This window comes from Megalopta genalis, chromosome 14, assembly GCF_051020955.1.
Source record: "Megalopta genalis isolate 19385.01 chromosome 14, iyMegGena1_principal, whole genome shotgun sequence".
Lineage (NCBI taxonomy): Eukaryota > Metazoa > Arthropoda > Insecta > Hymenoptera > Halictidae > Megalopta > Megalopta genalis.
In genome coordinates this window covers 1,723,314-1,751,001 of record NC_135026.1, presented here as the reverse complement: position 1 = coordinate 1,751,001, position 27,688 = coordinate 1,723,314, and the positions used below count along the sequence as shown (strand labels likewise).

The 27,688-nt window shown below is 34.2% G+C and overlaps 2 protein-coding genes across 7 annotated transcripts in view; one reads left to right on the top strand and one right to left on the bottom strand.

Moving 5' to 3' along the window:
- The window catches only part of LOC117224051 (uncharacterized), a 283,462-nt gene that overhangs the window by 140,681 nt on the left and 115,093 nt on the right, over positions 1-27,688 (top strand). The window lies entirely within an intron of this gene.
- Positions 10,413-18,765, bottom strand: LOC143260510 (general odorant-binding protein 72-like). Of its 5 annotated transcripts, XM_076526218.1 has the most exons (9): positions 18,649-18,765; positions 16,943-17,113; positions 16,779-16,875; positions 16,608-16,696; positions 15,615-15,726; positions 11,909-12,236; positions 11,108-11,178; positions 10,681-10,833; positions 10,413-10,597 (listed from the first exon to the last, which is right to left on the bottom strand). In XM_076526218.1, the coding sequence occupies exons 2-6, from the start codon at positions 17,012-17,014 to the stop codon at positions 12,220-12,222; spliced, it is 387 nt and encodes a 128-aa protein (XP_076382333.1). In that variant the 5' UTR covers positions 17,015-17,113; positions 18,649-18,765; the 3' UTR covers positions 10,413-10,597; positions 10,681-10,833; positions 11,108-11,178; positions 11,909-12,219. The 5 variants fall into 5 exon arrangements, with proteins under 5 accessions (XP_076382333.1, XP_076382330.1, XP_076382334.1 ...); XM_076526215.1 differs by lacking the exon at positions 11,909-12,236; XM_076526219.1 differs by lacking the exon at positions 11,909-12,236 and having other exon boundaries at positions 15,631-15,726.

The window sequence follows — 27,688 nt, the reverse complement described above, 5'->3', positions numbered from 1 at the left end:
GATTATTAAAATGAACAAAGTGTGAATATAGTAAACGTAAAGTACTTTTAAAAGTGGCTAATGTTAATAAGATCAGTGTTGATACACCTTCCACTTACTTCTCCTGTACTGAGTGTCTACTATTCTTTTGCATATCCAATAGGTATAAGAAGGTTGTGACGAGGAATATCGTAAAAAAAGCTAATAGTTTCTATTGCTTATGTACAATATGATGAAACGACGATAGATTTTCAAATTGGAAATAAAAAAACTACTAGCATTCTTAATGTATTGTGTCCATTATTTGTCCTTAATGGTGGAACACACAACTTGTGCACCTTTTATAACTTCCAAAATATGCGCCGCATGAAAAAATTTTGTATATAGAAGATGCACGGTTTGAAGAGGCACATTATGTAGTACATTTATTTTTTGTATAATTAACGTCAAAATATGGAAGAATATCGAATTCTAATAGCTATCGAATAATTTCACTTTATTTCTTGAAAATTTTCTTTACATAATAGTAAGTTGGAAACTTAACCTTATTACATATTTCCGTACGACAGCGATGTTTACGTGGCATCAACTAAAAGAACAAGATGCGAAGCTCGAATAATTGTATCTCCTCTTCCCAAATTGTTCATTTTAGTGCCCAATCTGAGCACGAATTAGGGAGAAATTACTGTACGACGAAACTCGAAAGTGCTAAGAAAACCAATACGGAAAAAAATGTCGCGACACTAGTAAATATTGATGCTAAGGTTATATATACGAACCTTACAAAGCTTAGATTTCATGTTTGAAGACACTGCATTGTTTAGTATTTGTTTGATAGCCATTAATAGTGAACGCTCTTAGTGGAGTTGTAAACATGGAAAACATTGTTCATCGTTATGTAATACAATATTTTCATTTGGAAGGTCCAACCAATATCAAAATTGAGCTAGTTTCTATTCTGGGGAAGTCTGCTCCTTCGTTTACAGCAATAAAACATTGGGTGCCAGAATTTACACGAGAAAATCCATAAAATACAGACATCGTAGGCATTTCAAAAAGTGCTCTGCATCGCATATTGACTGAAAATATGAGAAAACTGTACGCTAAATGGGTGCCGCGCTTGCTGTCAATGGAACAAAAACAGCGTCGTGAATTTTGAATCGAGTGTTTGGGGATATTTCACAGGAATAAAGCCGAGTTTTTACGTTGATTGAATGAAACCTGAGTTCATCACTTCACACCTGAGTCGAAGGAACAGTCGAAACAATAGATTGTAAGGGGAGAACCAGCTCCAAGAAGGCGAAGACAGTTCCATCTGCTAGCAAGATCGTGGCGTCAGTTTCTTGGGATGCGCGTGGAATAATTTTCATCGATTATCTTGAAAAAGGAAAAACAATCAACGACGAGTATTATGCGAATTTACTGCAGCGTTTGAGTGACAAAATCAAGGAAAAACGACCACATTTGGCGAAAAAGAAGGTGTTGTTTCACCAAGGCAATGCACCAGTTCACACATCCAGAAGTTTGAAATAAAGTTTGAATTGCTTCCTCACGCACCCTATTCGCCAGGTTTAGTCTCCTCGGATTATTTTTTCTTCACAATAATGAAGAGGTGAAGTCTGCGGTTAATGGCTATTTTGAGGAGCTCGATGGTTCTCACTATAAACAGGGTATCGAAGCTATTCAACACCGCTGGGAAAAATGTACCCAGATAAAGGAGATTATGTTGAAAAATAAAGATGTTTGTTCCCAAATATCTTGTGTTTCCTTTGTTAGGTCAGGTACTTCTGGGACCACCCTCGTATTTATTTCGAGAATGCAAGATCCGACAGAAAAATGAAGTGGAAGGTTCTTTCCTTTGACGAGGTTTTGAGTTTGTCAGATACAAATGTATCTGCTGGCCCGGATTTATAGCTTCGAATATTTTCTTTTTATCCTTATTAAGATCACCGTGAACCATTGCCTAGAAAAACCAATTAAATCAAAATAATCTTTATAGCGTGTGTTCATTTGAAAACTTGAAATCTAAATATCGAAAATATTTTCGGGAAAAATATTCAATACAAATTTACTCAATTTCAAGGGGAATTTGTATTCTTTTTTTGTTTCTTTAAATGGAAGCTTATATTTTTATTTACAGATTTTTACTGTACCCGAATAAAGAATAATTTTTTGTATGAAATATTGTATATTAGATTTTTTCTTACAAAGATATTTAATAAAATTAGATTTTTTACTTCTGAAACTTCTTTATTTAATTTATAAAGAAAGTATCATTTTAACTTGGGATAGCGATGATTTATCTTGTGAATTTTTGTTTGTGCTTTAGACATATAAAGCCTGCTCTACAGGATGAGCACAATTACCCTCCAAATAATCTTCAAAGCGGTGAACAAAAAAATAAATAAAATACATGTATTTATTTCCCCTTTGAAATAAAGTAACTTTTGTATTCAACATTTTTCCCAGAAATGTGTTGTTTACGAGATATTTAAATTCAAATGTCATCAAATTATAACGTTATAATTCGTTACAATTAACGAACTCCCATAATAACATTATAATTCGTGAAGTCAGATACTACCACAGAACAGAATGGTTTTATGATTTCAATAACTTCTCTAAATTTTGTGTAAAATTTCTACATATGTGATTCTTCAAGTCGTAGATTATTTATACTTCCACTTATGTATATACTGTATTTTCAGGCTTCAATATTTGTCTGTTTGCGCCATACTGTTTTTAGTGTATTTCTATTTCTTGCAATTATTATTATTAATATCTTGATTTCAGGACTTCATTATACAATTCCCTTATAGCAAAGTTTTCCTAACCCAATTCCAGGCAACGATTGGAACATTTTTGTCGTTTCTCTCATAGAGTAGCTCCTGTTAATAATGATAATTTAAAAATTGGTGGGGTATGTCGTGACTCACCACACCGACGCACTGGGTTAACAAAGATCTCTAATAAATTAATAATTAACATGTCGACATAAAAATCAATTAACACAAAATTTTATGAAGCATGCCATGTATTAATATATTTGACTTCATTGAATTTGATTAGAGAAAAACGTTTTGTAAATTATCCACTAGCAAAGGAAATAGAAAAAAGTAAAAGTTTACAAAGTGTTGCCAGTAACGAAAATAAGTTGCAATGTTTACCAACTAATCAAATCTTTTCAACGCCAATTTTAGCCATAAATACATTTAACCTAACTTTGTCACTCATAATTATTCTCATATTTGTAATGTTACAAAAAAATTGTTAGAGAAAAAGTTATGGTATTTTAGATGGGAAAGTAGGCTATAATCTATAGTCGTAGTACAGGAAATAATAGTCGAAAGAGAAGAAAAAATATCCAATGTCTTTTGAAATTATTCAACAGAACTTCAATGATTTCTTTAGTTGTTAATCTAACTGTATAGGTAGCTTGTTATTGTCAAAGAACATTATATTTATCAGTGCAATCAAAGAATAATAGCTTAGAAATCAATTATTTAGAATAACATTTTCTTCGCGATTGAGCTTTTCGTGAATTTATTATTTGTAAATAAATTATTCGTGAATAAACAGTTCGCGAATAAATTGCTCGCAAATAAGGTAACAGTGACTTATTCGTGAATAAAATTATTCAATTATTCATTCGAATAATTGTTTATATAAGAAATCATTCGAATAATGGCCAACTGCGGATAATGGCCAATATCCCACTACGCTCATCAAGTCGCATATCACATTGATGCCGGGTTAATATTTAGAACTGTATATTGTATTCACTATTATACTATTATTTACTTACTGGGACAAAGAAGAGGCTGCAGATAAGAAAAATGGACTTCATCGTGTAGTGCTTGAAAGTCACGCTGTTTCGACAGGAGTATCCGCAAACTGATGTTTGCCGATGCTTAAACACGGTATTTATACGTCGCGGATATTTATCGTTCCATATGTTAGATCTGTGTAACAACAGGAAGGGAAAATAATAGGAAGGAAAATAATTGCCCTGCTTATTTGATTTTTTACGTAATGTGTTTTAATTACAATCTGACAGGAGTAATCAATTCGCGTCGTCCGTGCCCGCCCATAAATTACATGATTCCTTCGCGAAAATCGTTCTTCATTAGCAAATATCTGGAAATGACACATTGTCCGACTTATTGAGTCATTCCGCGAACAATGGGTATCATTGTTACAATAAAGTGGGCTTGTTAAAATTTATGTCTCGACAATTTGTACAATTGGGTTATTAGTTGTTTATGCAAACAATTTTATAAAATTCGAATTATATTTTAGAATTAGAAATAAATAACTCGTAGATAAACGGTGACTAAAAAGAAGGTTCTTTAAAAGAACTCTTTTTAATAACCATCTAAAATATTTCATCATTCTAAAAATAATAGATCTTCTAACTCTCGAAGAGTCCAATTAAGTCACAACTGCTAAGTGTACTTGTTATAGGCTAGATTAGAATTTAGAATTAACCAACACGCAACATTCAAATCGCGTTTCGTTCCCCGTGGTCACCATTTTCGGCTCGGAACATTGCAGGCGCTTGGGCCTCTTACTTCATATACAGGGTGTTCCACAATTATTTTAACAGCCGAAAATGAGGGGTAGCTGAGGTCATTTGAAGTAACTTTTTCCTTTGCGAAAATGCAATCTGCGGCTTTGTTTTCGAGTTATTAACGAAAAAAAACTGGCCAATGAGAGGTGACGGTGCGAGAGAGAGAGAGAGAGAGAGAGAGTCCGCGAGAGAGTCCGCAGCACGAGGTTTTGACAGAAGGTCGCGACGGACTCGAGCCGCGTTCGAAGTACTGAACAAGTCACGAAGCGTGAAATTTCCGGATTTTTTTTTATTACGTAAAAGTGATATTTTTAAGAAAAATGCTGTTCACCTCTACTTTAGAACGTCTGAAGAATATTTACTAATTTTTCGGACTCGAAATAATATGTAGTTTAACCGTAACAGCCGTTTTAATTTTCTGGCGTGCATAACACTTCATATGTACCATATGAAATTTTTATGCAAGGTGTACAGTGAAGATTAACAAAGTTCGTCAATGATATTTTAATTTAAATAATTCCGTGTTCGAACAGAATTCAACGAATGATTCGCAAAGCTGATTTAATAATAAATAATCGCATTAAGGGACGTAAAGCATTTGTTTATTAGAGAATTATGAAAAATATCGATAAGAAACTCACCCATTTAGTTGAGGATGCATTTGCTGACTCGTACGTACTGACCTCGTACAACGAACAACTGATCCCAGATCGATGACCGCAACATTCGAAGGATACTGTCGAGGAAACCTCTGGTATGATTATTTGCGAAGTTCACTTATATACACTGCACTGTCACCAAACACTGATCAGTTAATTAATCACTGATAATCCGAATCACTTGTGGATATTAAGAAAGATCACTGAGACTCGTTCGCGGATAATCGTTTATTCGACGCGTTCGTTCGGAAGTCGACGTTTTACTGCCAAAAAATCGAGGCCTCGACCGTGGGCCCTTGTCGTTCGTCGTTCGATATTTTTCATATTTCTCTAATAAACAAATCCTTTATGTACCTTGACACGATTATTTATTATTAAACCAACTTTGCGAATCATTCGTTGAATTCTGTTCGGTCACGGAATTATTTAAATTAAAATATCATTTACGAACTTTGTTAATCTTCATTGTACACCTTGCATAAAAATTTCATATGGTACACATGAGGTGTCATGCACGCCAGAAAATTAAAACGGCTGTTACGGTTAAACTACATATTATTTCGAGTCCGAAAAATTAGTAAATATTCTTCAGACGTTCTAAAGTAGAGATGAGCAGCGTTTTTCTTAAAAATATCACTTTTACGTAATAAAAAAAAATCCGGAAATTTTACACTTCGTGACTTGTTCAGTACTTCGAACGCGGCTCGAGTCCGTCGCGACCTTCTGTCAAAACCTCATGCTGCGGACTCTCTCGCGGACTCTCTCTCTCTCTCTCTCTCTCTCTCTCTCTCTCTCTCGCACCGTCACCTCTCATTGGCCAGTGTTTTTCGTTAATAACTCGAAAACAAAGCCGCAGATTGCATTTTCGCAAAGGAAAAAGTTACTTCAAATGACCTCAGCTACCCCTCATTTTCGGCTGTTAAAATAATTGTGGAACACCCTGTATATAGCTGTGTGTAGCATTTAGGTGAAGGAAGAGGTCTAGTCCTTGCGATTCTTATGTTGTGTGCCCTGGGCCCGATCCTCATTCCGAGTCCTGGATAAGATTACTGTACTCTGTTTGTGGAGTTCAGGTGTTTTCGCTACTGAAACAATTTCAGCAATTTAATTGACTTTTCTTAAGAATCTAAAGGTAAATTTCAAAGATTCTTTTATCGATTTTTTTTTAAATTTTCCCATGAAACAAATATCAAATTTTCTTTGAATATTAGGAAAAAGAGAAACAAACGTTTTGGAGCCAGAGCGTTACTGTTACTGTGTGTCCACCATCTATAAAGTACAGTTGCTGTTCCTCAGTTACTGTGGTCTTCCATGAATACTGTATTTCAATTACTGTACTCCCTCCCAGAATGCTGAGCTTGAACAACTGTGCACAATAGTAATTTAACATTTGACATACTTCAACAAATTGTATTTTCTATTTAAAAAATGTAATATTTCAATGTTATTTAAAAGTCCACATTAGAGATGAAAATTTGAACGAAAATTTTATATTCACATTTCTTCTCTTTAAAAATATAACAGATGATTAGAATTTCGCGCGAAACATAAATTCAATTACCATACACAGTAAATGAACTACGAAAAACAGACGTTAAAAACAAAAATTCAAATAAACCGTCACTGTTTCTCTTTTCCGTAATCTTCATACGTTTTACCAATACAATTAACATTGTGATATCTTGTTTAGAAATATTTATTTCACTGAATATTGATCTTCGTTCCTTCAGTAGTTTCTTAAGCATTTTCGTAAGCTTCGCAGAAAATTTTGTATCAAAATACGGAAATAATTTTTGTGATATTTTAAGAACTGTGTTTCACATGATTAATTTTAACAAATAATTGGTTAACTGACTTTAGATAAAAAGTTTGCTATGTTTTATTCTATAAATATAAAGTTAATTATGCTTGAAAATAAATAAAAGGCAAGGTAATTGGCTACCCCACTCTCAATTAGTTATCCCACTATCTTATTGTATAGTACAGTGACTCGCATTAATACTCGGACACCTTTTAAATGATAATAATTTTTTTGCAAAAGTAGACGAAACAATTGTATTTTTTCACATTTCAGAAAAACTAGTTTGTTAGGCAATGTCTACAAATGTTCTTTTTAAGAATTTTAACTAATTGAATGGTAGGAAAACATAAAGAATTCGCGTTTTTGAACTTTCTTATCTGAGCTTATAACGAAAATGTAAACAATGCGTCTAGTAGATCTCTCGACCACCTATATGCATACTGCAAATTTTATCGAATTCGGTTAAACCAGAGGCGAGATACAGACGTTGAAAGGTTTTAATAACGGCAGTTTTCTTACAGTTTTGGATCAAAATCGTGATGAAACTGCGATTTTTGCGATCTTTAATTTGTTGTAAGTTACCGAGATCTACGGAAGACATTTTTCAAATTTTCGTTATAGGGTCAGATAAAAAATTTAAAAAACGAGAGATTTTTATTTTTTTGCCATTCTAAGTAATAGCAAAATTAGAAAAAAGCCCTTCAGTTATCGTCTAGTAGACTAGTCCCTCTATAATCTAAAAAAAATTAAAATCATTTCATTCAGTTCTCAAAAAATTATTGCGGTTTAAAAGGAGTACGAACACTTTTGTGGGTCACTGTACGTACAGTAAATTCTCTCCAATTGTCCCTCAGCTTGTAAATAAGAATGGACAATTTGGGAACAGAAAAAACGACTATTCGAGGCTTGATTAATGGTATCACCTCATCCCAAATTGTCTATTTTTGTTTACAAGCTGATAGACAATTGGAGAAAATTGACCGTACAATGTTCATATAATTTTTAATATTTTTGTTACACCTATTGTTATCATCTGAGAAATGAATTATGTGTTTGATGAAATCCTCTCATCTGAACGCGATCTTCGATTATTTGAATGAGAAGTTACGAATAGTGGAGATAATCGGCGGATTCCTTATATGAACCTATCCGATTATATGAAGTGATTGTCACCCTACTATAATAGCAACTGTAATAGCAAAAAAGAAAAGCATTTTGGTCATTGTGTAGTAAAATAGTCCTCCTAACATCTCCAAAAAATTCAAGTCGTTTCGTTCAATTTGAAAAATAGTTATTCTGATTTAAAGGGTATTCAAATATTAATACGAGTCACTATATGTAAAATAATATAGAGTGTGGCATTTTAAACAGGTCATCTGAATAACTCGCTTGTTTTTGAAGATAGTAGAAACTGCATTAGACTAAACTTACTTGGTATCGGGGGGCTCATAATCTGGTATTATCAATTTTTCTGTAGGTGGAGGCATCAAGGAGATATGAAGGTCAATTCTTGTTTTTTTTTAATGGAACAGTAAGTTTTTTTACTTACATTCTGATAGAGTGTTTCGAGGCGAATACAATGAACTATTATGAAGGTCATTCAAGGTCACCCAAAGTGACACAGAAAAGCAAAGCAAAAATACAGTAAAATGGCAAATAATCATACAAATTTGTTTAGAAATCTAATAAAAAATAATGTCATCTATTTACTTGTGTGAAATTTTTATCGTCATAATGTAAAAGCTACGATCAAATCCAATGCAATGACCACAACTCTATGACCATATGACATTTAGTACGAAATGCCCAGAAATATTTACGACATTTTTAATCCTTCGGTGAAATGTATAAATCTCTGAATTTTTCTTCAAATTATTTTCTAAAACAGATAATTTAAAATTACCAATAATATTTGAGGATACAGATAAGCGTACAATGTGACTGAATGTTTGTTTATCTTTTGTGACCCGTTCCACGTAATACACACACGTGATACACAAGTATTCGAAAAATACTCTGAGACAATTTATTTTCTCTTGCAATTGACTTTGGGTGACCTTGAATGACCTTCATAATAGCTCGCCTCGAAACACTATCATTCTTTACATGTTTCTAAAAACATTGTATAATAGCAACAATTGTAAATAAATTACTCCCTTTTCTTCATCATACTCGATGTGAGTAACACCGAACGGAAATGTTGCGGGTTTTTGAAGAATATTTTAATGTTGATCTATTGTTTCGAGGGATTATGTTGCTTCGTAATTAGCATCTTTTTCACCGAGCATAAGCAAATGCTCGACGATTCCTTGTCGTTCTCGAACTGATGCATTAGCGTAAATAAATACCCCCGTCCATGAGTCGAAGTTGCATTTAAAAGAGCCGTGTATCTTCCGTGTGGTATCGCGTGTTCTCGCGGCCTTGTTATTTACATTGCCAAGTTCACGCCACTGGCTGCTTGATCTTGAGAGAGTTGCGTGATCATGGAGTCGCGATGTCTCGACGCGACGGAGACACAAAATTATCTATATTTTTATTTAAACTTCTGAAACATTATGTTGTAATTGATTTGTAAAAATAGCATTTGGATTTTTGTATGCTTTTAGCATAAAATAGATATCTTAAAAATAAAACCTTTCAAATTGACAAATTTTATATTATTAAATGTTTTAAAAACTATCAAGCATGCACTACAAATGAGAAATCGAATAACAACTTTTACGTTTTCTTCATAATTCGAATTTGTCTTCTTGCGCGACCGCTACTTTACTTTTTGCAAGTCCATCCGAACATCATTACGTTAATGTTAAATAATTGTTAAATAAAATAAATAAAATTGTGTTTCAAAAAATTCAAAAGTTTTAATGTTTTTAATTTAAATTCTGTGCTGAAACATGCGTATAAATTTTTGTCCTAATTCTGTAGAAGTGTATAAACAAATTATCATTTTACAGAAAAGTGTTTTCATTCGTTTCGCACAGTTAGTTGTTTCCACGTGTTTCCAGCGGTTTTCTGTTATTCTACTAATAGCTATTTAGATGTTTTAAACCATTATCTCACTTCGCATATACCAGATTGAACTAAACTACACAGTTTGATAATCGTTCACGAACTAATTACAGTACCGTGAACTCAATATTTAAAACAAATTTTCGGATGTCGCAGAGAAGAGCATTGAATTGCATTCAATGTTCCTAATTTGAGACGGGCATTTCAAATGGGCATTCGAAAATAGAGAATTGAATATGGAACTGGGGGACATGGTGCGAAAACGGTGTTAGACGACAGACAGGTATACACTTATAAGTTATCATTTAATTCATAGTAAGGGAATCTAACATCAGCTGCCGTGTTTTCATAATAAACAATGAATAGGTATTTTTATATTTTTCGTTAATATATATATAATGACACCATTTTTATTACAAAGGAATAATCTATAATTCATAATATAGATTCTTACAATTGATCAGACGTTATCACAAATAAAAATTAATTTTTTAAATCTTTGTTTAATCAGTTTCAAATTATTTTAATTCTCTTTTACATGTATTTCTTAGCGTCTGTTTATTTTGCTTATACAAGTGCCTGTAACAAAAAAGTAAAATCATTACTTTTCTCAAATAATTCGTTTTTGAGAAGATTAATGTATTCCAAAGAGGAATAATTACGATTACGATCTTGAATTAGTTGATCTTGTAATGGTTGCTTCTCAATGGTGTCTGTAACAATAATGTTGATAACGATGACGTACCCTCCACCTTGCTTTCTAGCCAGTACTACAAATTCGTAATAACCAGAGATCGTTAGGAATCGAGGAACAGCTGCGACAAAGAAAAGTTCGATTAGGTTGCGAAAAATTAATTAGTAGAATACTGAATTAATGTTAGAACTACTGAGCTTAGTTAGTTAGTCCTAACTTAGTTAGGACTAATGTATATTGTTTCATAACAATGATAAGAATTAATTTATTTGAACTTTGTACGATTTTTATTATACTATATGCTTGAATAAAAAAAATTTTATCAAAAAATGTCATACTTATTTCATATGATTAACGAATATTAGAATACGATTTTATATTGAATTCGAATATACCTCAGAATCCACGTCCCAAACACATTTCCCTAGTTCCCATGCGATCTCGCAACCATTCAACGTAGCAGGTACTGCAACAAAAATTGGATCATTTTGTTGCTGGTTATGGGCTCAACTTCGATATACAGTGGCTAAAAGAAGTATTTGCATATCATTTTTAAAACGGATTAATTTTTTTGTAATTGGGCTAAGCGACCAAAATTTTTTCATGGATATTAGAGGGATTAGTTTACTAGACAATGGCTACAAAATTATTTTGAAAAATTGCAATTTGTTAGCCTCATTAGAGATGTAAAATATGCTGTTTTCTTAATTTTTTAATCTGTGCCCATAACGAAAATTTAGAAAGTACATTTTGTAGATTTCGGTGACATATTTGCGTACTGAAAATTTCATTGAAATCAGTTGATCTTGGTATGAGCTATAAACAATTAAAGACCGTAAAAATTGCAGTTTTGCCTCAATTTTTGACATTTTCGACCAATAACTATCAGAATTCTGTAGTTTGTAAAATTTTTCAATGATTATAACTTGACTCTGCCTTAACCAATTTCGATTTAGCATGCATATAAGCTACCGAGATCTACACAATGCATTTTTTAAATTTTCGTTATGGGCTTAGATAAGAAAGTTGAAAAAACAGCATTTTCTAACATTCTTTTATCATGCCAACAATTTGCAATTTATGAAAATAATTTTTTAATTGCTTGATCCAATTATAACGTCATTTCTTTTTAAAAGGTGTGCGAATACTTGTTTTACCCATTGTACATACAGGGTCTTCCATTTAAAAATTTCCACCTAAATATCTCCTCCAATAGTACTGTCGCAATAAATTTTCTTATATGGAAATTGACTGGTATCAAGAAACGAATACGATGCAAAACAAAGATTTTTTGCAGGTAATTTCTTTCGGAGTATTCAAGGTTGTGGATGTTTAAAATCATTGAAAATATTATAACCCCTTGCAGTACGCCGAAATTCTGAAAAAGCCATGCCTAACTTGTCCGCCGGAATGGTCGCTGGAGGAGCCGAGCGGCGGAGCTCGAGTGGCGCAATTTGAAACACACGACACCTTACGACTGAGTTACATAGTCCCGCTCGTATTTACTTCACGCGATGGAGCTCTTTGGAAATTCAAATAAATTTGAATAAAAAACTTGCAAAAAATACTTTAATTTAATTTTTTTAAATTTAATTACATATCATAAGAAATAAATTTTTTATAAGCTATAATAATATGATTAAATACAAGATCTTTCGGCATATTTTTCCTGGTATTACGCACAGTACCAATAACATTTGTTTTTTGATTGTGCAATTTTAGGAAGAGAGCGGGTGAGGAATACCAGATGTCCATATACAATGTGTATCCTTTATTTAGTACCGGTTTTACAAATTCTATCACAACATTTTCCGATGTCATTTGAATGAATTTTGCCTTGGCCAATATATATTTTAAATTTGCTGCAGAATCCAGTTTTTGCTTCACATAATTTATATATTTTTAATCCAAACCTGGCATGTTTGTTTGAGTTAAATTGTTTGTATGCCAAGCGGCATACATTATATCGCATTAATGACTCATCAATACTTATATGTTGATCTGGTGTGTAAGTCTTACTAAATTTGTCGTTCCAATAATTAATAATTAGTCTTATCTTGTGAAGGGGGTCTTTGCTTTGGTCCGTTACATTATTTGCGAAATGCAAGCATCGTGATATTTGAGTGAATCTTTTCAACGGCATTACTTTACCAAATATAGGAGTTTCTATCACCGCGACTTCCCCTTCCTAGACCAATGCATTTAAATATTAGGTTTTTTGACTTGCGTTATCAAAATATACAACGCATAATAAGCCAACGTCTCATTCTGGGTGACTGGAAACCAACCATCATCCATTTTCCTTCTTCTCCCATTGCTCATTATTTGTTGGACATAAAGATTTGTTTGCGTAACTACAATGTCCCAGAAATTTCCGTCGAACACAATACAAAATAAATCTAATAATCCGTCATGTGTATCTAACTGATCTAAAACATAGTCTTTTACACCATGGGACTCGGAATATTCCGAAATTTTTATTATGTTCTCAGTTTCCTTCCAATTCCAGTCAACACTCGCATCAGGTCTAGGATTTTCCTCTTCATCACTGTCATATACAGAGCGTCCCAAAAATGTCTCGCAATACGGAAATGTGGGGTAGCTAAGGTCATTCTGAGTAACTTTTTCCTTTGCGAAAATGCAATCTGCGGCTGTTTACGAGTTACTAACGAAAACCACTGGCCAATGAGAGGTGACGGCGCGAAGTTCGAGACCCCGCAGCACGAGGCTTTGACAAAAGATCGGGATGGACTCGAGCCGCGTTCGAAGTATTGAACAAGTCACGAAGCGTGAACTTTCAGGATTTTTTTACTACGTAACAGTGATATTTTTAAGAAAAACGCTGTTCACCTCTACCTTAGGACGTCTGAAGAATATTTACTAATTTTTCGGACTCGAAATAATATGTAGTTTAACCGTAACAGCTGTTTTAATTTTCTGGCGTACATGACACCTCATGTGTACCATATGAAATTTTTATGCAAGGTGTACAGTGAAGATTAACAAAGTTCGTCAATGATATTTTAATTTAAATAATTCCGTGTTCGAACAGAATTCAACGAATGATTCGCAAAGCTGATTTAATAATAAATAATCGTGTTAAGGTACATAAAGGATTTGTTTATTAGAGAAATATGAAAAATATCGAACGACGAACGACAAGGGCCCACGGTCGAGGCCTCGATTTTTTGGCAGTGAAACGTCGACTTCCGAACGAACGCGTCGAATAAACGATTATCCGCGAACGAGTCTCAGTGTTCTTTCTTAATATCCACAAGTGATTCGGATTATCAGTGATTAATTAACTGATCAGTGTTTGGTGACAGTGCAGTGTAAGTGAACTTCGCAAATAATCATACCAGAGGTTTCCTCGACAGTATCCTTCGAATGTTGCGGTCATCGATCTGGGATCAGTTGTTCGTTGTACGAGGTCAGTACGTACGAGTCAGCAAATGCATCCTCAACTAAATGGGTGAGTTTCTTATCGATATTTTTCATAATTCTCTAATAAACAAATGCTTTATACGTCCCTTAATGCGATTATTTATTATTAAATCAGCTTTGCGAATCATTCGTTGAATTCTGTTCGAACACGGAATTATTTAAATTAAAATATCATTGACGAACTTTGTTAATCTTCACTGTACACCTTGCATAAAAATTTCATATGGTACACATGAGGTGTCATGTACGCCAGAAAATTAAAACGGCTGTTACGGTTAAACTACATATTATTTCGAGTCCGAAAGATTAGTAAATATTCTTCAGACGTCCTAAAGTAGAGGTGAACAGCGTTTTTCTTAAAAATATCACTGTTACGTAGTAAAAAAATCCTGAAAGTTCACGCTTCGTGACTTGTTCAATACTTCGAACGCGGCTCGAGTCCATCCCGATCTTTTGTCAAAGCCTCGTGCTGCGGGGTCTCGAACTTCGCGCCGTCACCTCTCATTGGCCAGTGGTTTTCGTTAGTAACTCGTAAACACAGCCGCAGATTGCATTTTCGCAAAGAAAAAAGTTATATAGAATGACCTCAGCTACCCCACATTTCCGTATTGCGAGACATTTATAGGACACCCTGTATAATTAATCTTCGTGCAGGATTCACCACTGGCACAATGACGCTGCTGTCATCACAATTTTCATCACTGTTTATGACTCTTTCTTCTATTCTTTCACTACTCTCACTTCCCCACGAACTCCGTGTTTTTTTTACCAATTTTGCTTCTTTTCTTATACATGATCGTGGGCTTGGCAAAATTATAAATAATGAAGAATAATACTGTCTGCAAAGGAGGCTATTCGAAACGTATGCGCCTTACGAGGCGCGGAATGGTACAAACTGAGGAACGACTGAAACTTTCTTGGTCTCGCCGAGTGCCCATGTTTATTTACCTTAGAGAGCTTATTTATACCGCGGAAAGTAACACTATCCCCAAGGTAACACTTGGCCTATATGGGGACACAGAATGCCGAGATTAGGACCACGAGTCAAACTCGTGATATTCATGTTTGGCATGGAATTGTAGCAACGAGTCAAACTCGTGATATTCATGTTTGGCATGAAATTGTAGCAACGAGTCAAACTCGTGATATTCAATTTTGGCACAAAATTTTCATCACGAGTCAGACTCGTGAAAGTAGTGCAAGGGGATAATTAGCATTGGCGATGTTTGACACACTTATCTTTCGGGATTCGTTACTAAATAGTTCATTTTATTAATGCTTTAATAAAATCTATAGAATATATCGTCAAAAGTCTAGGCATTAATGTAAACGTAACGATTTCTCGAAAAGAAATGAATTTTCACCGAAAAAATGGTTAAAATCCACCCTACTTCTCTGCAACCGAAGCGCATGAAACCTCTTAACCCGTAAACTAATAAATCGTAGACTATTTTATACCTCGTTCTCGACAAACCTCGACTACGTGTTCGACTCGTGGAAGATATTTCTCTTCTAGCATTAGACGAGCATTCCTAAGGATCCAATCGTACTGCACCTCGTCGTGTCTCATCTAACAGGAAATAAGTAATTTTGTATCAATTATGGTATGCATAGAATTTTGCAACTTGTCCTGCAATTTATACAAAAGTGCATTGGTTCAACTATTAAACTGTATTAATTATTTGAAGATAAATGCTATCGCTAAACAATTTCAAGCACCCTCTTACATTACAGCTACAATTTTTATATTTAATTACATCTTAAATTGATCACTATAACCGAATATTATTTATGAGATAGCGCCTGATCCAGTGTAAATTGTTAATAAAAAATATTTTTTATTTTCTAGATTAGTATTTCAACCTGTTTTTGAAACTTCTTCTATAAGCAAAAAATAAATGTAATGTGTGTGTTACTAGAATTAAGCTCGACTACATACTTTACCTGGTGAAGAATGAGAAATTAATTTCACGCATGCTCTTATTTAAGGCAGAAACTAGATTATGGATTCATGAAATTATGACAAAAGTAAGTAGATCAGAAGCAAAATAGCAAAATCACTATGTGAAGTTCAAAGTACTGTTGCATTATTTGCGGCTAATTAACGCAGGTTTCTGTATGTTAAGATTCGTGCACGTTATTTATACCTTGCATAATAGTTCACAGTCTAATCATAATTAAACAAGTAAATATTTACATAAATTAATACTTTGGTATGAAGCAAACTATTAAGCATAAATGTAGATTTCTTTTCCTCGATCTACGTCATTTTAATCTAGAATTAAAATTGTCTCGTTCTACAAGATACTATTAGGAACGAAGAAATGCTGGTAATTGTAGCTGTGAAAGAAATCGTAGTGCAAAGGGTTAATAAATTAATCATGAATCTTAAATCTTGAGAGTTAAAAAAGAAATTTCGTGTAATCAATATACATAGAAAATATTACTCACGGACTTCGTCGCGGTTAGTATGCACTTCATGAAACACATCAATCTCTCGTCCCTCGGGAACTCGCCTTTCTGTAGTCCATCCAATAGTTCTGCACAATGAAATCGATGAAAATAATGTCGCGGTGTTTCAACGGAGTAAGAATGAGTTATACAGATGAATATCCGATTTACTTCGGTTGATTATACCTTCGGTTACATTTGTCTTCTTCTGACAGGGCTTCTTGAGATGTATAACACTATTCTTGGCCTCTTCTAAGGTCATTTTTTTCTACGAATGCAAAGGGAGTCACTTCCTTGCGCAATTCGCGAATACGGAATGATCGATTTCAACTCACGCTTTCGGCTACCCAAATGATCGTAAGCATGAACAGAAATCCTATTGCGAAAGCAATGCTTAGGTTCCTCATTTTGAAGTGTTATAGCTCCCGCCTGATTATAATTCTAGGGTACCCTTCTGTAGCTGCCTCCTATTGCAAACAGATACCTACAACCCTGCTTGCGTCGACCTTTTCAGCAGAACAATATCGATCTGATTAAACATTATCTCCAAAAGTATAGAACAACGGTTTTAAGTTTAAGCTAACTCCTGCAAGCACTTAGCCAAATGCTTATCGCATTTTATCCGCTACAAATCATTTTAAATTGTAAAGGAAATCTGTTAGCTATACATTCTCTCTACTATTTTTCACATTATGAAACAAAAATTTTGGAAAGTTTTATCATTTTTCGAAATTTATATGTCATTTAATTTTTGCAGTGCACAAAAGAGAATCACAAAGATAGTATACGAAGAGTTCATCTACATGCATGAATTTTCTTAAAAGACGATTCTTACAGCCGATCTAACGCGAACATCATGTTCAACACTATTTTTAACGATATTTTGTATTACATTATTTACCGAATTAAATTTGTGATATCTAGACTGCGGATTTTATGCATTTTTGACGAAAATAACTAGGTTAAATACAAAACTGTGATGATAATAGATGAAGTGAAGAATCTCTTTAAATGTGTGCAACTTATTAAAATGGCGGAAAGGGGGAAAACATTTTTGTTAGGCTTAAGGTTCTTGTAAGTAGTTTAGTCAAAATTTATTTTGCACAAAAATCCGCAGTCTATTGATGACTGTAGCGAAAGTCAAGAAGTGTTCGTATAGAAAACATTGAAAAAATTTTTGATAATATGTCCTTTAACTCCTTTGGTAAAAATACTGTTAAATAGAAATTATTGAAAGGTGTTCTTTATATCTTTGGTAGAAATAGCGTTAATGCTAATACACTATTCATGGATCGTAAAACTTTTTATTAATTCAAGAACAAAGCTGTTATATTTACTCGCCGTTAAATTGTTACTCGCTGCGAGATTTATATTGACAGTTTTACAGGCAGAATGACTTTTTTAAAATTCGTCTAAATGACTCGAATTTTTTTCAGTGATAGAGGGACTAATCTACGAGACAATGGCCGTAATACCTTTCTTTAACTTTGCTATTACTTGGAATATCAAGGTTTTCTCTCTCAGCTTTTAACGAAAATTTATAAAATACGTTTTGACCTTGATATGTGCTATAAACAATTAAAGATCGCGAAAATTATAGTTTTGTCCCGATTTTTGACACTTTTAACCAATACCTGTTAGTAATCTGCAGTTGTTTTAAATCTTTCAAATTTAAATCTTTCTTTTCTTAACTCTGCATTAACTGCTTTCGATAAAGCTTTCGGTATGCAAACAAGAGAGAGTTACTGAGATCTATAAAACGCATTATTTAAATTTTTATTATAGGCATAGATAAAAAAATTAAAAACATCAGTTTTTCATTTAAATAAATTCAAGCCATTAACACCAATTTTGGAAAAGTTATTCCGTTTGAAATGCTACCAACATATTCCACGCGGATAGCCAAGATTTCAACGATGGATGAATTAATTTCGATAAAAATTTTCACAGCTTTACAAAACATTCACAATTAGTCGACGATCTATTATCCGTAGGGAAGAGCTGCGTTTTATTCAATGAAGTAATGAAGTCTAATGTATACCAGGCTGAGCACTATCCGGAGTAGTTTGTCCGATGAATACAAAAACGAGGAAGAGTAAACTATTTATCTCGAGCGCGAGCCAAGAATCTGTACCCTTTTATATTCAGTAGTGTCGGGCCATTCGGGCAGTAGGAGAACGAACAATTTTTGTGTCTTTGGTGATTCGTGACTGACCCGTGATTAGTCCGTTGATCGTGTGATTAAAATACGAATGCAATCTCCGCTTGCATGATCCGAGATGTTAATAGCTGTGCCCGAAAAGGAAGAGTAATGCGGCCCACGTAATACGTTGCGCCAGGATGTGCAGGGATTATGTAATGCTTGTATCGTCGCCATCACCTCCGAACTGTTTTTTGTTGGGGTGTTTGTAGTTTCGATTACAACTAATCGAAAGGAGTCAGGCCTTTGACACTAGACGCTGCGGATTATTCTTGTTCCAGTATTCTCTCCTAACTGGTGCAATTTCGGGTTCGATAGAGGCAGGGAAGAATGGGGTAATGGTTGTCACTTCAGCAAAAATTGCAATACGTTTAAAATATGAGGCAACATGTTTATTTAAAGTAACTTTTTCTCGATTTTAAGCAATAAATTATAAGTGAAAAAAACAAATAATAATATTTATTATAATATTAGAATAATATAATAAAAATATAATATTGATCTATAATAATCTATTTAGTGAAATTAATGTAATAAGAAAAATTTCTTTTGTTAGTATATAATGCCCGCGCCTATGGGCACTCATATTTTTTGGGAAAATCTCGTTCGATACATGTTGCACAATTCCACAGAACGTTTGAAGTGCATCTGTAGCACATTTCATTGTCTCATCTCGTCGATATTATCAGAAGATCATTTGGTCGTTTCATCTAGTTTTATCTTTTTTATTCTCCCTCCATATTTTTTCTGTTCTTCTTTTTGTTTAACATTCCTCAAGGTGTCTTCCATTATCCGCATATCCATTATTTATTAAAAGTCAATATAAAAAAACAGAAATCAATAAAAATCAAATAACCAGTACGATAGAATTATAGTTTAAAACATTCACGCTGTAGGAAAAATGTTACATCAGCGACGCGACGAAACAAAATGTTAGGATTCGGTTAAAAAATAGTGACGATTTTCAGAACTACTATTTGGTAATAACAATGCTAACTGTTACTACCTGCTAACCGTCATTACCCCATTCTACCCTACTATGTTTTTTTAGTCTTCCGAACGCAGAGAAGAAGGGTATCGATTGGATGTCAAATTTTTTAATTAAACGTTTTCGTCTTTCTTCAATTTGCTGCACGACTTTTTCGATAATATAGAGAGTGTTTCGCACTAGTCGTAGATGAGTTTTGCCGCCGATTATAGAGAAACGGAAATAATAGAACAGTCACATCCAATGTGTAACAATAACTTATGTATTTACAAATTACACGCAGAGTTGAGAGATGTGTCAAATTCGTGTGGCTTGTAATATGACGAGAAGTAGAATTGGAATATCATGAACAGACGCGCCAGTTGATTCCTATTCAATAGCATTACTTTTTCAACCTAATTTTTCTCGAAAACGGAGCATTAAATAAAAAACTGTTATTCCTCTTACTCGACTTATATTTGCATGTAGAATCACTCCCTTGCCGGTTGTACCACAATTTTCCGAACACCCGGTATACAGAATATTTAATAAAAGAACAATAAGAAGTGATGAACGATTAATTTTCATTTGTAACTTGAAGTTCATTATATGAATCGATATGCGTGTGACATGTATGTGTATGCATGCGTGTGCGAGTATTTGTATGTGTTTTCTTTAAGTCAAGAAAGAAGACAAAGGCATGGGAGATGAGGGTTTCTCTGTAACTTCCTGTCATACGTCATACAGCATAGAGATATGTAAGACAGAAAAAAGTTGTGTCCTGCAGTGCCATCTGACGGCCGAAAGCCAATTAGAATTTATTAATCAGTTAAAGAAACTAATAAAATTGAGAAAGGAGCTGGAAAGTGCATATGGAAACATGATGAATTAGAAGGAAAGAGGAAAATAAAAACTACGAGGAAAGGAAAAAGTTGTCAAGACATCCATCGTCGGACACTTGGATAGCGAAAAAGACTCAAGCGACGAAAGTGTTGTAGAGTTTGAGAATAATAAAGATAATGCAAGAATTATCTGATGGTAAAAGAATAATAACCATTACGAACGACAATGCCAAGTTTGATAACACTTGTTTTGACTAAGGTGATAAGTCGAGAAATGGGGAATATCCCGCAGCGAATGCTTTCTGGTTGCTAGAGAGTCTCAGAAAGAAACGAATCGTGCGACTATAAGTCTCGTAATAACACTCAAAATAATTTATGCTTAAATATAACAATAATCTGATAGCAGAGCGTAGTTATAATCAGTCGTATATAGAAAATGGAAAGGACGCTATTACCTAACAGTGCCTTTATTAACGGGCTCAAATTAATTAGTATCCTTACCCTAGATAATTTGTCTCGAGCAATAAACAAGCCGATACCGAAAGATACGATAAAGGAATAATTAAAGGTCGAGTTGTAAATGAGGAATCATAAAGCCGTAGCATACATACGACTACATCTATCAGATGAACAGACCTTGCACTTTGCTACAGAAAACAATGCTTACAAATTCTGGACGAAAATTAAAAAACATATGCGTAAGCAGCACAGGATCAAAGGATCGATGCACGCAATGGTTTAAAATTTTTCAAAATGGAAGAAAAAGAATTCGTGAATGATTATATAGCATGAGTGGACTTGCGACAAAGTGTGCGTCATTAGGATTGCAAGCGTCACAAGGCGAGCTAGTCTATTACACGCGGTTCGCGGAATCAATAATCAGTATGGAGATATCAAAGAAATTCTGAAGACGCAACGCGATAAATCCCTTAAAGTTATATGAGAAAATTTTAAAAGATCGAGGAGAGACGCCCAGTGTAGATATGGAATTTAACCACACTCGACTATGCAAGTGCAGGACGTCTACCGGATAAACATTGAAATTCTCAAAAAATTGCGATGTAACCGATTTTAATGAAATTCACAGCATGCATATAAGTAATCAAGATCTACAATATGTATAAAAAGTTAAAAAACATTAGTTTTGGATTTATATTGTTACTTCAAGTAATATCACTATTAGAAAAAAGCATTTTAGTCATTGTCTGGTAGATTAGTCCCTCTCTCAACTATACAAAATGGTACTGAGTTAGTCCAGTTTAAAAAAGATTATTGCGGCTTAAGGTTGCGTTTTAATCTAACCTGGGTGGGCCCAGAAACCACGATTAACTAACAGCTAAGTACTTATCCGTGTTCATACCCTCGCTACCTATATATTGCTGGGTGATACTTTGCAGAAGTCGTCTGGTTCAGGATGATCCAATCTACATACTCCATCCTCTCACTTCGGCGTTTGTGCCTCTTGGGTCCTGCTTCGACCTTGACTAAAGTAGGGGTGAACGGGATAAGTGATAAGGGCGAAGGGGGGAGAACAGAGTTTAGTCCTCCACGAACGGAGCAATTCTGGCTAAGGGCCCCTTGTTTATGGAGTATATCCTCTCACGGGTAGAAAAGAGGGGGGTGGAGGTTATCCGCTCGCTGGGGGATACCAGTCACTGTGGCTGTGTACTCCCGGTTTAGGGCCGATTCACATCGACCTGTTAGGCTCGGGTCGTACTAGCAGCGTGCTCGATTGAAAGTTTTCGCTAAGGTGGACCTTATTTTTCGACCATCGAAATTTTTTCATGCGGAAGCGGAAGTCTATAGGCAGTAGGAATGACGTGTCACAATCGACTTGAAGTTTTAAAATTTCTTTAATTTTATTCCAATTTTATCTGTAACTCCATTTCAACATTGTCGCTGAAAAAACTATTATTATCTAATAAAAGTATCATTTCTTGACTGTTTGATAACAATATCTACTTATAAGTTTGAATAGTTTATTGGAAAGTCTAAGCGTATATGGGTATGAGAATACTGGAATATGAAATGAAGGTAACTGTCAGCACGGTTGTGCTTACTGCGATCACCTGCTAATCTTTCGCCTAATAAACTAACCCCCGGAGTTTTTATGTTAGATCTTTTAAACATTTTCCTCTATTTTACATTTATACCTACGTTTATATCTTTCGTATGCTCTTCAACAAGAAAACTCGCTTCAGTCCAAGCCGAAACTTTGTACAATTCGCATTGGTAATAATACAATGAGTCGAATAAGATTGAGACAAAAGCACTGATAAGTTATTCTTATTGGATCATTATGAATCACAAATTGTTGGTGTTAAGCAACGGACAAGTTTTGCATGTGCTGTTCTACAATATGCGAAAAGTCAATTTAAATTTATATATGACAGTTCGATGTTAGTAATTAATGAAGTGGACATTTTCTGGGAAAGGGTGAGAATTCTAGTAAAACAAAAATCGGATCGTGTAACTATAGTGGAGAAACTTTATAAGGCGAACGCTCTACAAAACCGCGAATCGCCGAAGTGATCTACAACAGATGCAAGAATAGGAATTTGTAAATTCATTAGATGACTTATTTGATATGGCACATGCGAATGCCATAGAAATAATTTCCGAAGAGGAAGATAAGATAGTCCACCGGCAAAACAAAAGCAAAAGAGGACGAGCCGGTTCGATGAGATCTAGTGAAGAAACAAGAGGTGATGCGATTACTACGGGCTTAGACATCATCGACTAATGGTAATTCATATATATGTATATTTACGTTATAGATTTAGTACAAATAGAATCATCGTCTAGTAATGAAGCGACGGAAGCCGCGTTAGGACTGACAGAATCTCAGGTGTCTAACGGTGACGACACCGAGGCATTAGACTGCAAAATACCTGGGCCGAGTAACCCCAAGAAAAGACGAGGAAAACAGATGGTCATTACCCCAAAATTAGTAGTTGCTTTAGATTCATGTAGAATAAGCGACCGCGATGCAGTTCGAATAGTTATGGCCTATTCCTTTGAATCGAATTTCCGGAAGACAAAACAAATTGGTCTGCTTGGGTGTAAGTCAGGTAAGAAAAACCGTGCGCTGTAGGTACATGTTAGGCTTGTAACCGTACAATCATGGCATGTGCATTTATATTAATGTACACCGGTTAGAAGAGGTTACAGAGGTACATTGGTACAGAGGTTAGAAGAATCGTGTCTGATGGTCTCTTGAAATACACTTTAAATTTCGATTCCGCGACACTCGTGAAGAAATTACTGTATTCGGTAGAGGAGCACTTTCAAATTTTTTGAGTTTATGCCCATAGTGACGGAAATACCTTAGTAACAATTGGCAGATTGCAGTAGGAGTAAGGGTACATTGCAATTTCGTAGTGCAGAACATAACTAACCGTTTTTATACGATCCGCATCCCGCGATTTAAGGGAAGAGAAATCGGCAGGCCGCGTTCCGCAACGAACATGGTGACGAGTGATATCGCAAGAAGGCTGAGTAACCCAGGTACGTATCTCATCCAGTCAAGCGAAAGTTGTCATCGAAAACAACTGACTCAATGTGGACAATGAAGCAGCGTTTTATAATATGGTTGGTCATCCAACAACTTTTTGTACAGATCTCAACGCGACAATTAGTCGTAAATGTATGTGATTCAGTATCTCGGATTATGTTTCGGATACTATCAGGATTCGGACGAAAGATGGGGTGTAATGAATGGTGCAATAACTTTATGACACAGAAGTGTGCCTTGCCAAAAATGAACCTGACTTATACAGTCTACACCTGTCTTCTTGGAAACAGGAGGTCTGAATAACAGAACGGGCCCTGAAGTGTTAATTTAATATATTTAAAAAAAGTAATTATGTAATTATAAGTTGTAGTATTTATTTAAGAATAAATTTAATAAGTTTAAAATGTATTGTAAAAGAAATAAATAATATTATTTTAAGTAAAAGTAACTTTTGTACCTTTTGTATCAGGGTTAATTAAATAAGGATTATTATTTTTAATTTTTTCGAAAATAAAAGAGTTAATTTAATATAATTTTTTATGTGTCATAATGGTTTTTCTCCGAAATATTGAAAAAGCTTAAATCCGTGTAGGAATGATGATCGTAGTCAGTCGCCACCTTTGTGGAGAAAAGAATGGAGAATGTGGAGAAGAATACCTTGCGGGAACACCTTGGCAGGGTGAGCTGTGACGCGGGGTTCGAGGAGGGGTTTAGTGGGTATATCCAGAATGGCACCATATCGGAGGAGTCCTACAATCCCGACTGACCACCATCTGCGTTCAGCGTGCGCAATGCATTTTCATCTTCATGAAAAAAATGTGTATCAACGGCGGCGCGCTTGTATTGGTTTTGTGCGGGTTTCGTATCGTGAATGCACGAGAACGTAACAACATAATATCTACTCGTCGATGTATTGCGGATAATGCAATTATATACAGCCTAGAAGACATGGAATTCGGTAGCGATATGAATTATGCGACGGGGTATTGTCTCGTGCCAAATACTTGAGTGACGCGCGACGTCACTCAATGTACTCACGAATAGATCTTTTCCTTGACCAAAACGGCAAAAACATTTATTAGCGGTTTATTGTTTTAAGCCATATTGTATTCAATTTTAACGATTGCCCAATTGTTAAATATCACCGTAAGTCCTGAAACATGTCAATAGGGACAGAAATAGCAAAGATATCGAAATATCAATTTGATGTGCATGTTTATACTGCATATACTATACACTTTTGTGACTCTCACATTTTTTCTGGTAGATGGCAGGTGGCGTCAATTTAATGCTCAGCTTCAGCCTAGATTTGTAGAATAGGAAGCTTGTCTAGTAACTAATAGTAACCAAAGTGTCGTAGTGAAAGTGAATGAATGGCGGACATATTGCTATACACCAAACATACTTTAACATAAATGTTAAAATCCGTCAAATTTTGAACAAATAGGTTAAAAAGTACAAATGACGCTAATAATGCGAAGGTCCCAATTAATGACACATTAAGAATAATTTTTCTATATTATATATCTCTATATTAGTTGCAACTTAGATTCAAATGAATTTCTACTTGCATTTCACATTGTTTATTTATCTAGTTATCCAATTAAAAATTGTCAGAGCGTTAAAGAGTTTGTTTGAAATACACGGAAACTGATTTGAATATATTTATACCAAATTAACTTTCTGATAACCTATCCAACTTAAATGAAATCATTGAAATATATACTTCGTATTAAATATAGGATATGAAGAGGTACTTCTATAAATTTATGCGTTATGCACATCCACTACGGAATGTCGATAATACGACAAAAGGTCGAAAACGCGTACAGTTATATACTGCTATTTATCCTATTTATCCTACATGCAATTAAGAAATATTAATGTTTATACTATCTATATAAAATATAATGATTTTTTAAATTACAAAAACATTGTTTTTATTAAATAGTAATTATGACATCCATATGGGTTGTTGGCGCCACGTGTATGCGCGGATGAACGAGGTTCGGTTAGATCGGTGCAGAGCGAAGTTTGGTATGAATCGGTATGATGAGAAAAGCGAAAAGACAAAGTAATCTGAACTATTACATGTTAGATAAAAGCTTATTACGTTACTAATAGTATAACATATGTATATCACATTATAAATAAAAATATATTGAATTATAGTTATTGAAAATATAATAGTTTATGTAGACGAAAATTTAACTACTTAAAGTTATGACGATTTATAAATTTCGAGTACTCTACGCGATAGAATAAACCTAGGTGTATACAAATATTCCGGGTAAAAATATTGTAATTGCAGTAGAAAAATGTCGGCAGTCTAATGGATAAAAAGGTAGAAAAATCCTTTACATCAATGAATTTACGCAAATAACCATCCAGAAGCATTTCCATAATAATGGAACGTAATTAATCCTTCAAAGTCATTAATGAGCTATTCAAAAAACTTACAAAAAATATTAGCCCTCTTCACCCCAAAAAATGTTTCCAAATACACAAAATGAAATATTAATCCCCAAAAATCTTAGCAAAACTTTAAAATCCGGAAGGATATAAAAAATAACACTCCAAAAAGTATTTATTACCATATGATTTTATTCGAAGAAAGTATTAAAATCAGAAGTAGTTGTCCATTTTATGTTTGATCTGAATTTGAAGAAAGCACTAAAATCAAAAGTAGTTAATCTGTACAGTGTGCTCCATAACACTCCATAGTCACATATAACGGATACTTGGAAAACCAGAAAAATTATACCTAAGCTGGACTTGGCGGGCAGTCTTTTTTATCAAAATAGCCTCGAATTTGATGTAACAAATAAAAGTGAAGCTGATGCGATATTTAAATTCAAGAAACCCCTAACAATATTAAAGTTTCCAAAGAATCTAAACCATTGAAAAGAATATAACAAAACACTCGAACTCTAAACAGTACTAAACGTTTGTCAAGTATCAAGAAAATATTAAACTCCAAATCATTAAATTTTTAAAATAAGATTCAATGTCATAAAATATGTATTAAGATATAGATCTACATTCCATGATCGAGGATACGTGACACTACAAGTCAACTGTCCGATTTCGATGAAAACGGTACGCCAAGTCCATCTTAGGTATAATTGTCCTGGTTTTGCCAGGTATCTGTTATATGTGAATCCGTTTAAAATATTAATGTTTTGTCGTGATTTTCTAATTAGCTGGTTATGGACCACACTGTATATATGAAACAACTACGTTTGATTTCAGTATCTTTTCAAATTCATATCCAATATAAAGTGGACAACTATTTCTGATTATAATACTTTCTTCGAATGAAATTAAATGGTAATAAATACCTTTTAGACTGTTTTTTATATCCTTCCGATGATTAACATTTTACTGAGGTTTTAGTTGTGGATTAATATTTCATTTTTTGTATCTGGAAGCATTTTTTAGGAAAGAGGGCGTTAACATTTCGTGGACATTTTTTGAATATTTTATTAATAACATGGAAGTTTCTTTGGGGGATTATTTGCTTTCCATGTTGAGTGAATTCATTGATATGGATGTTTC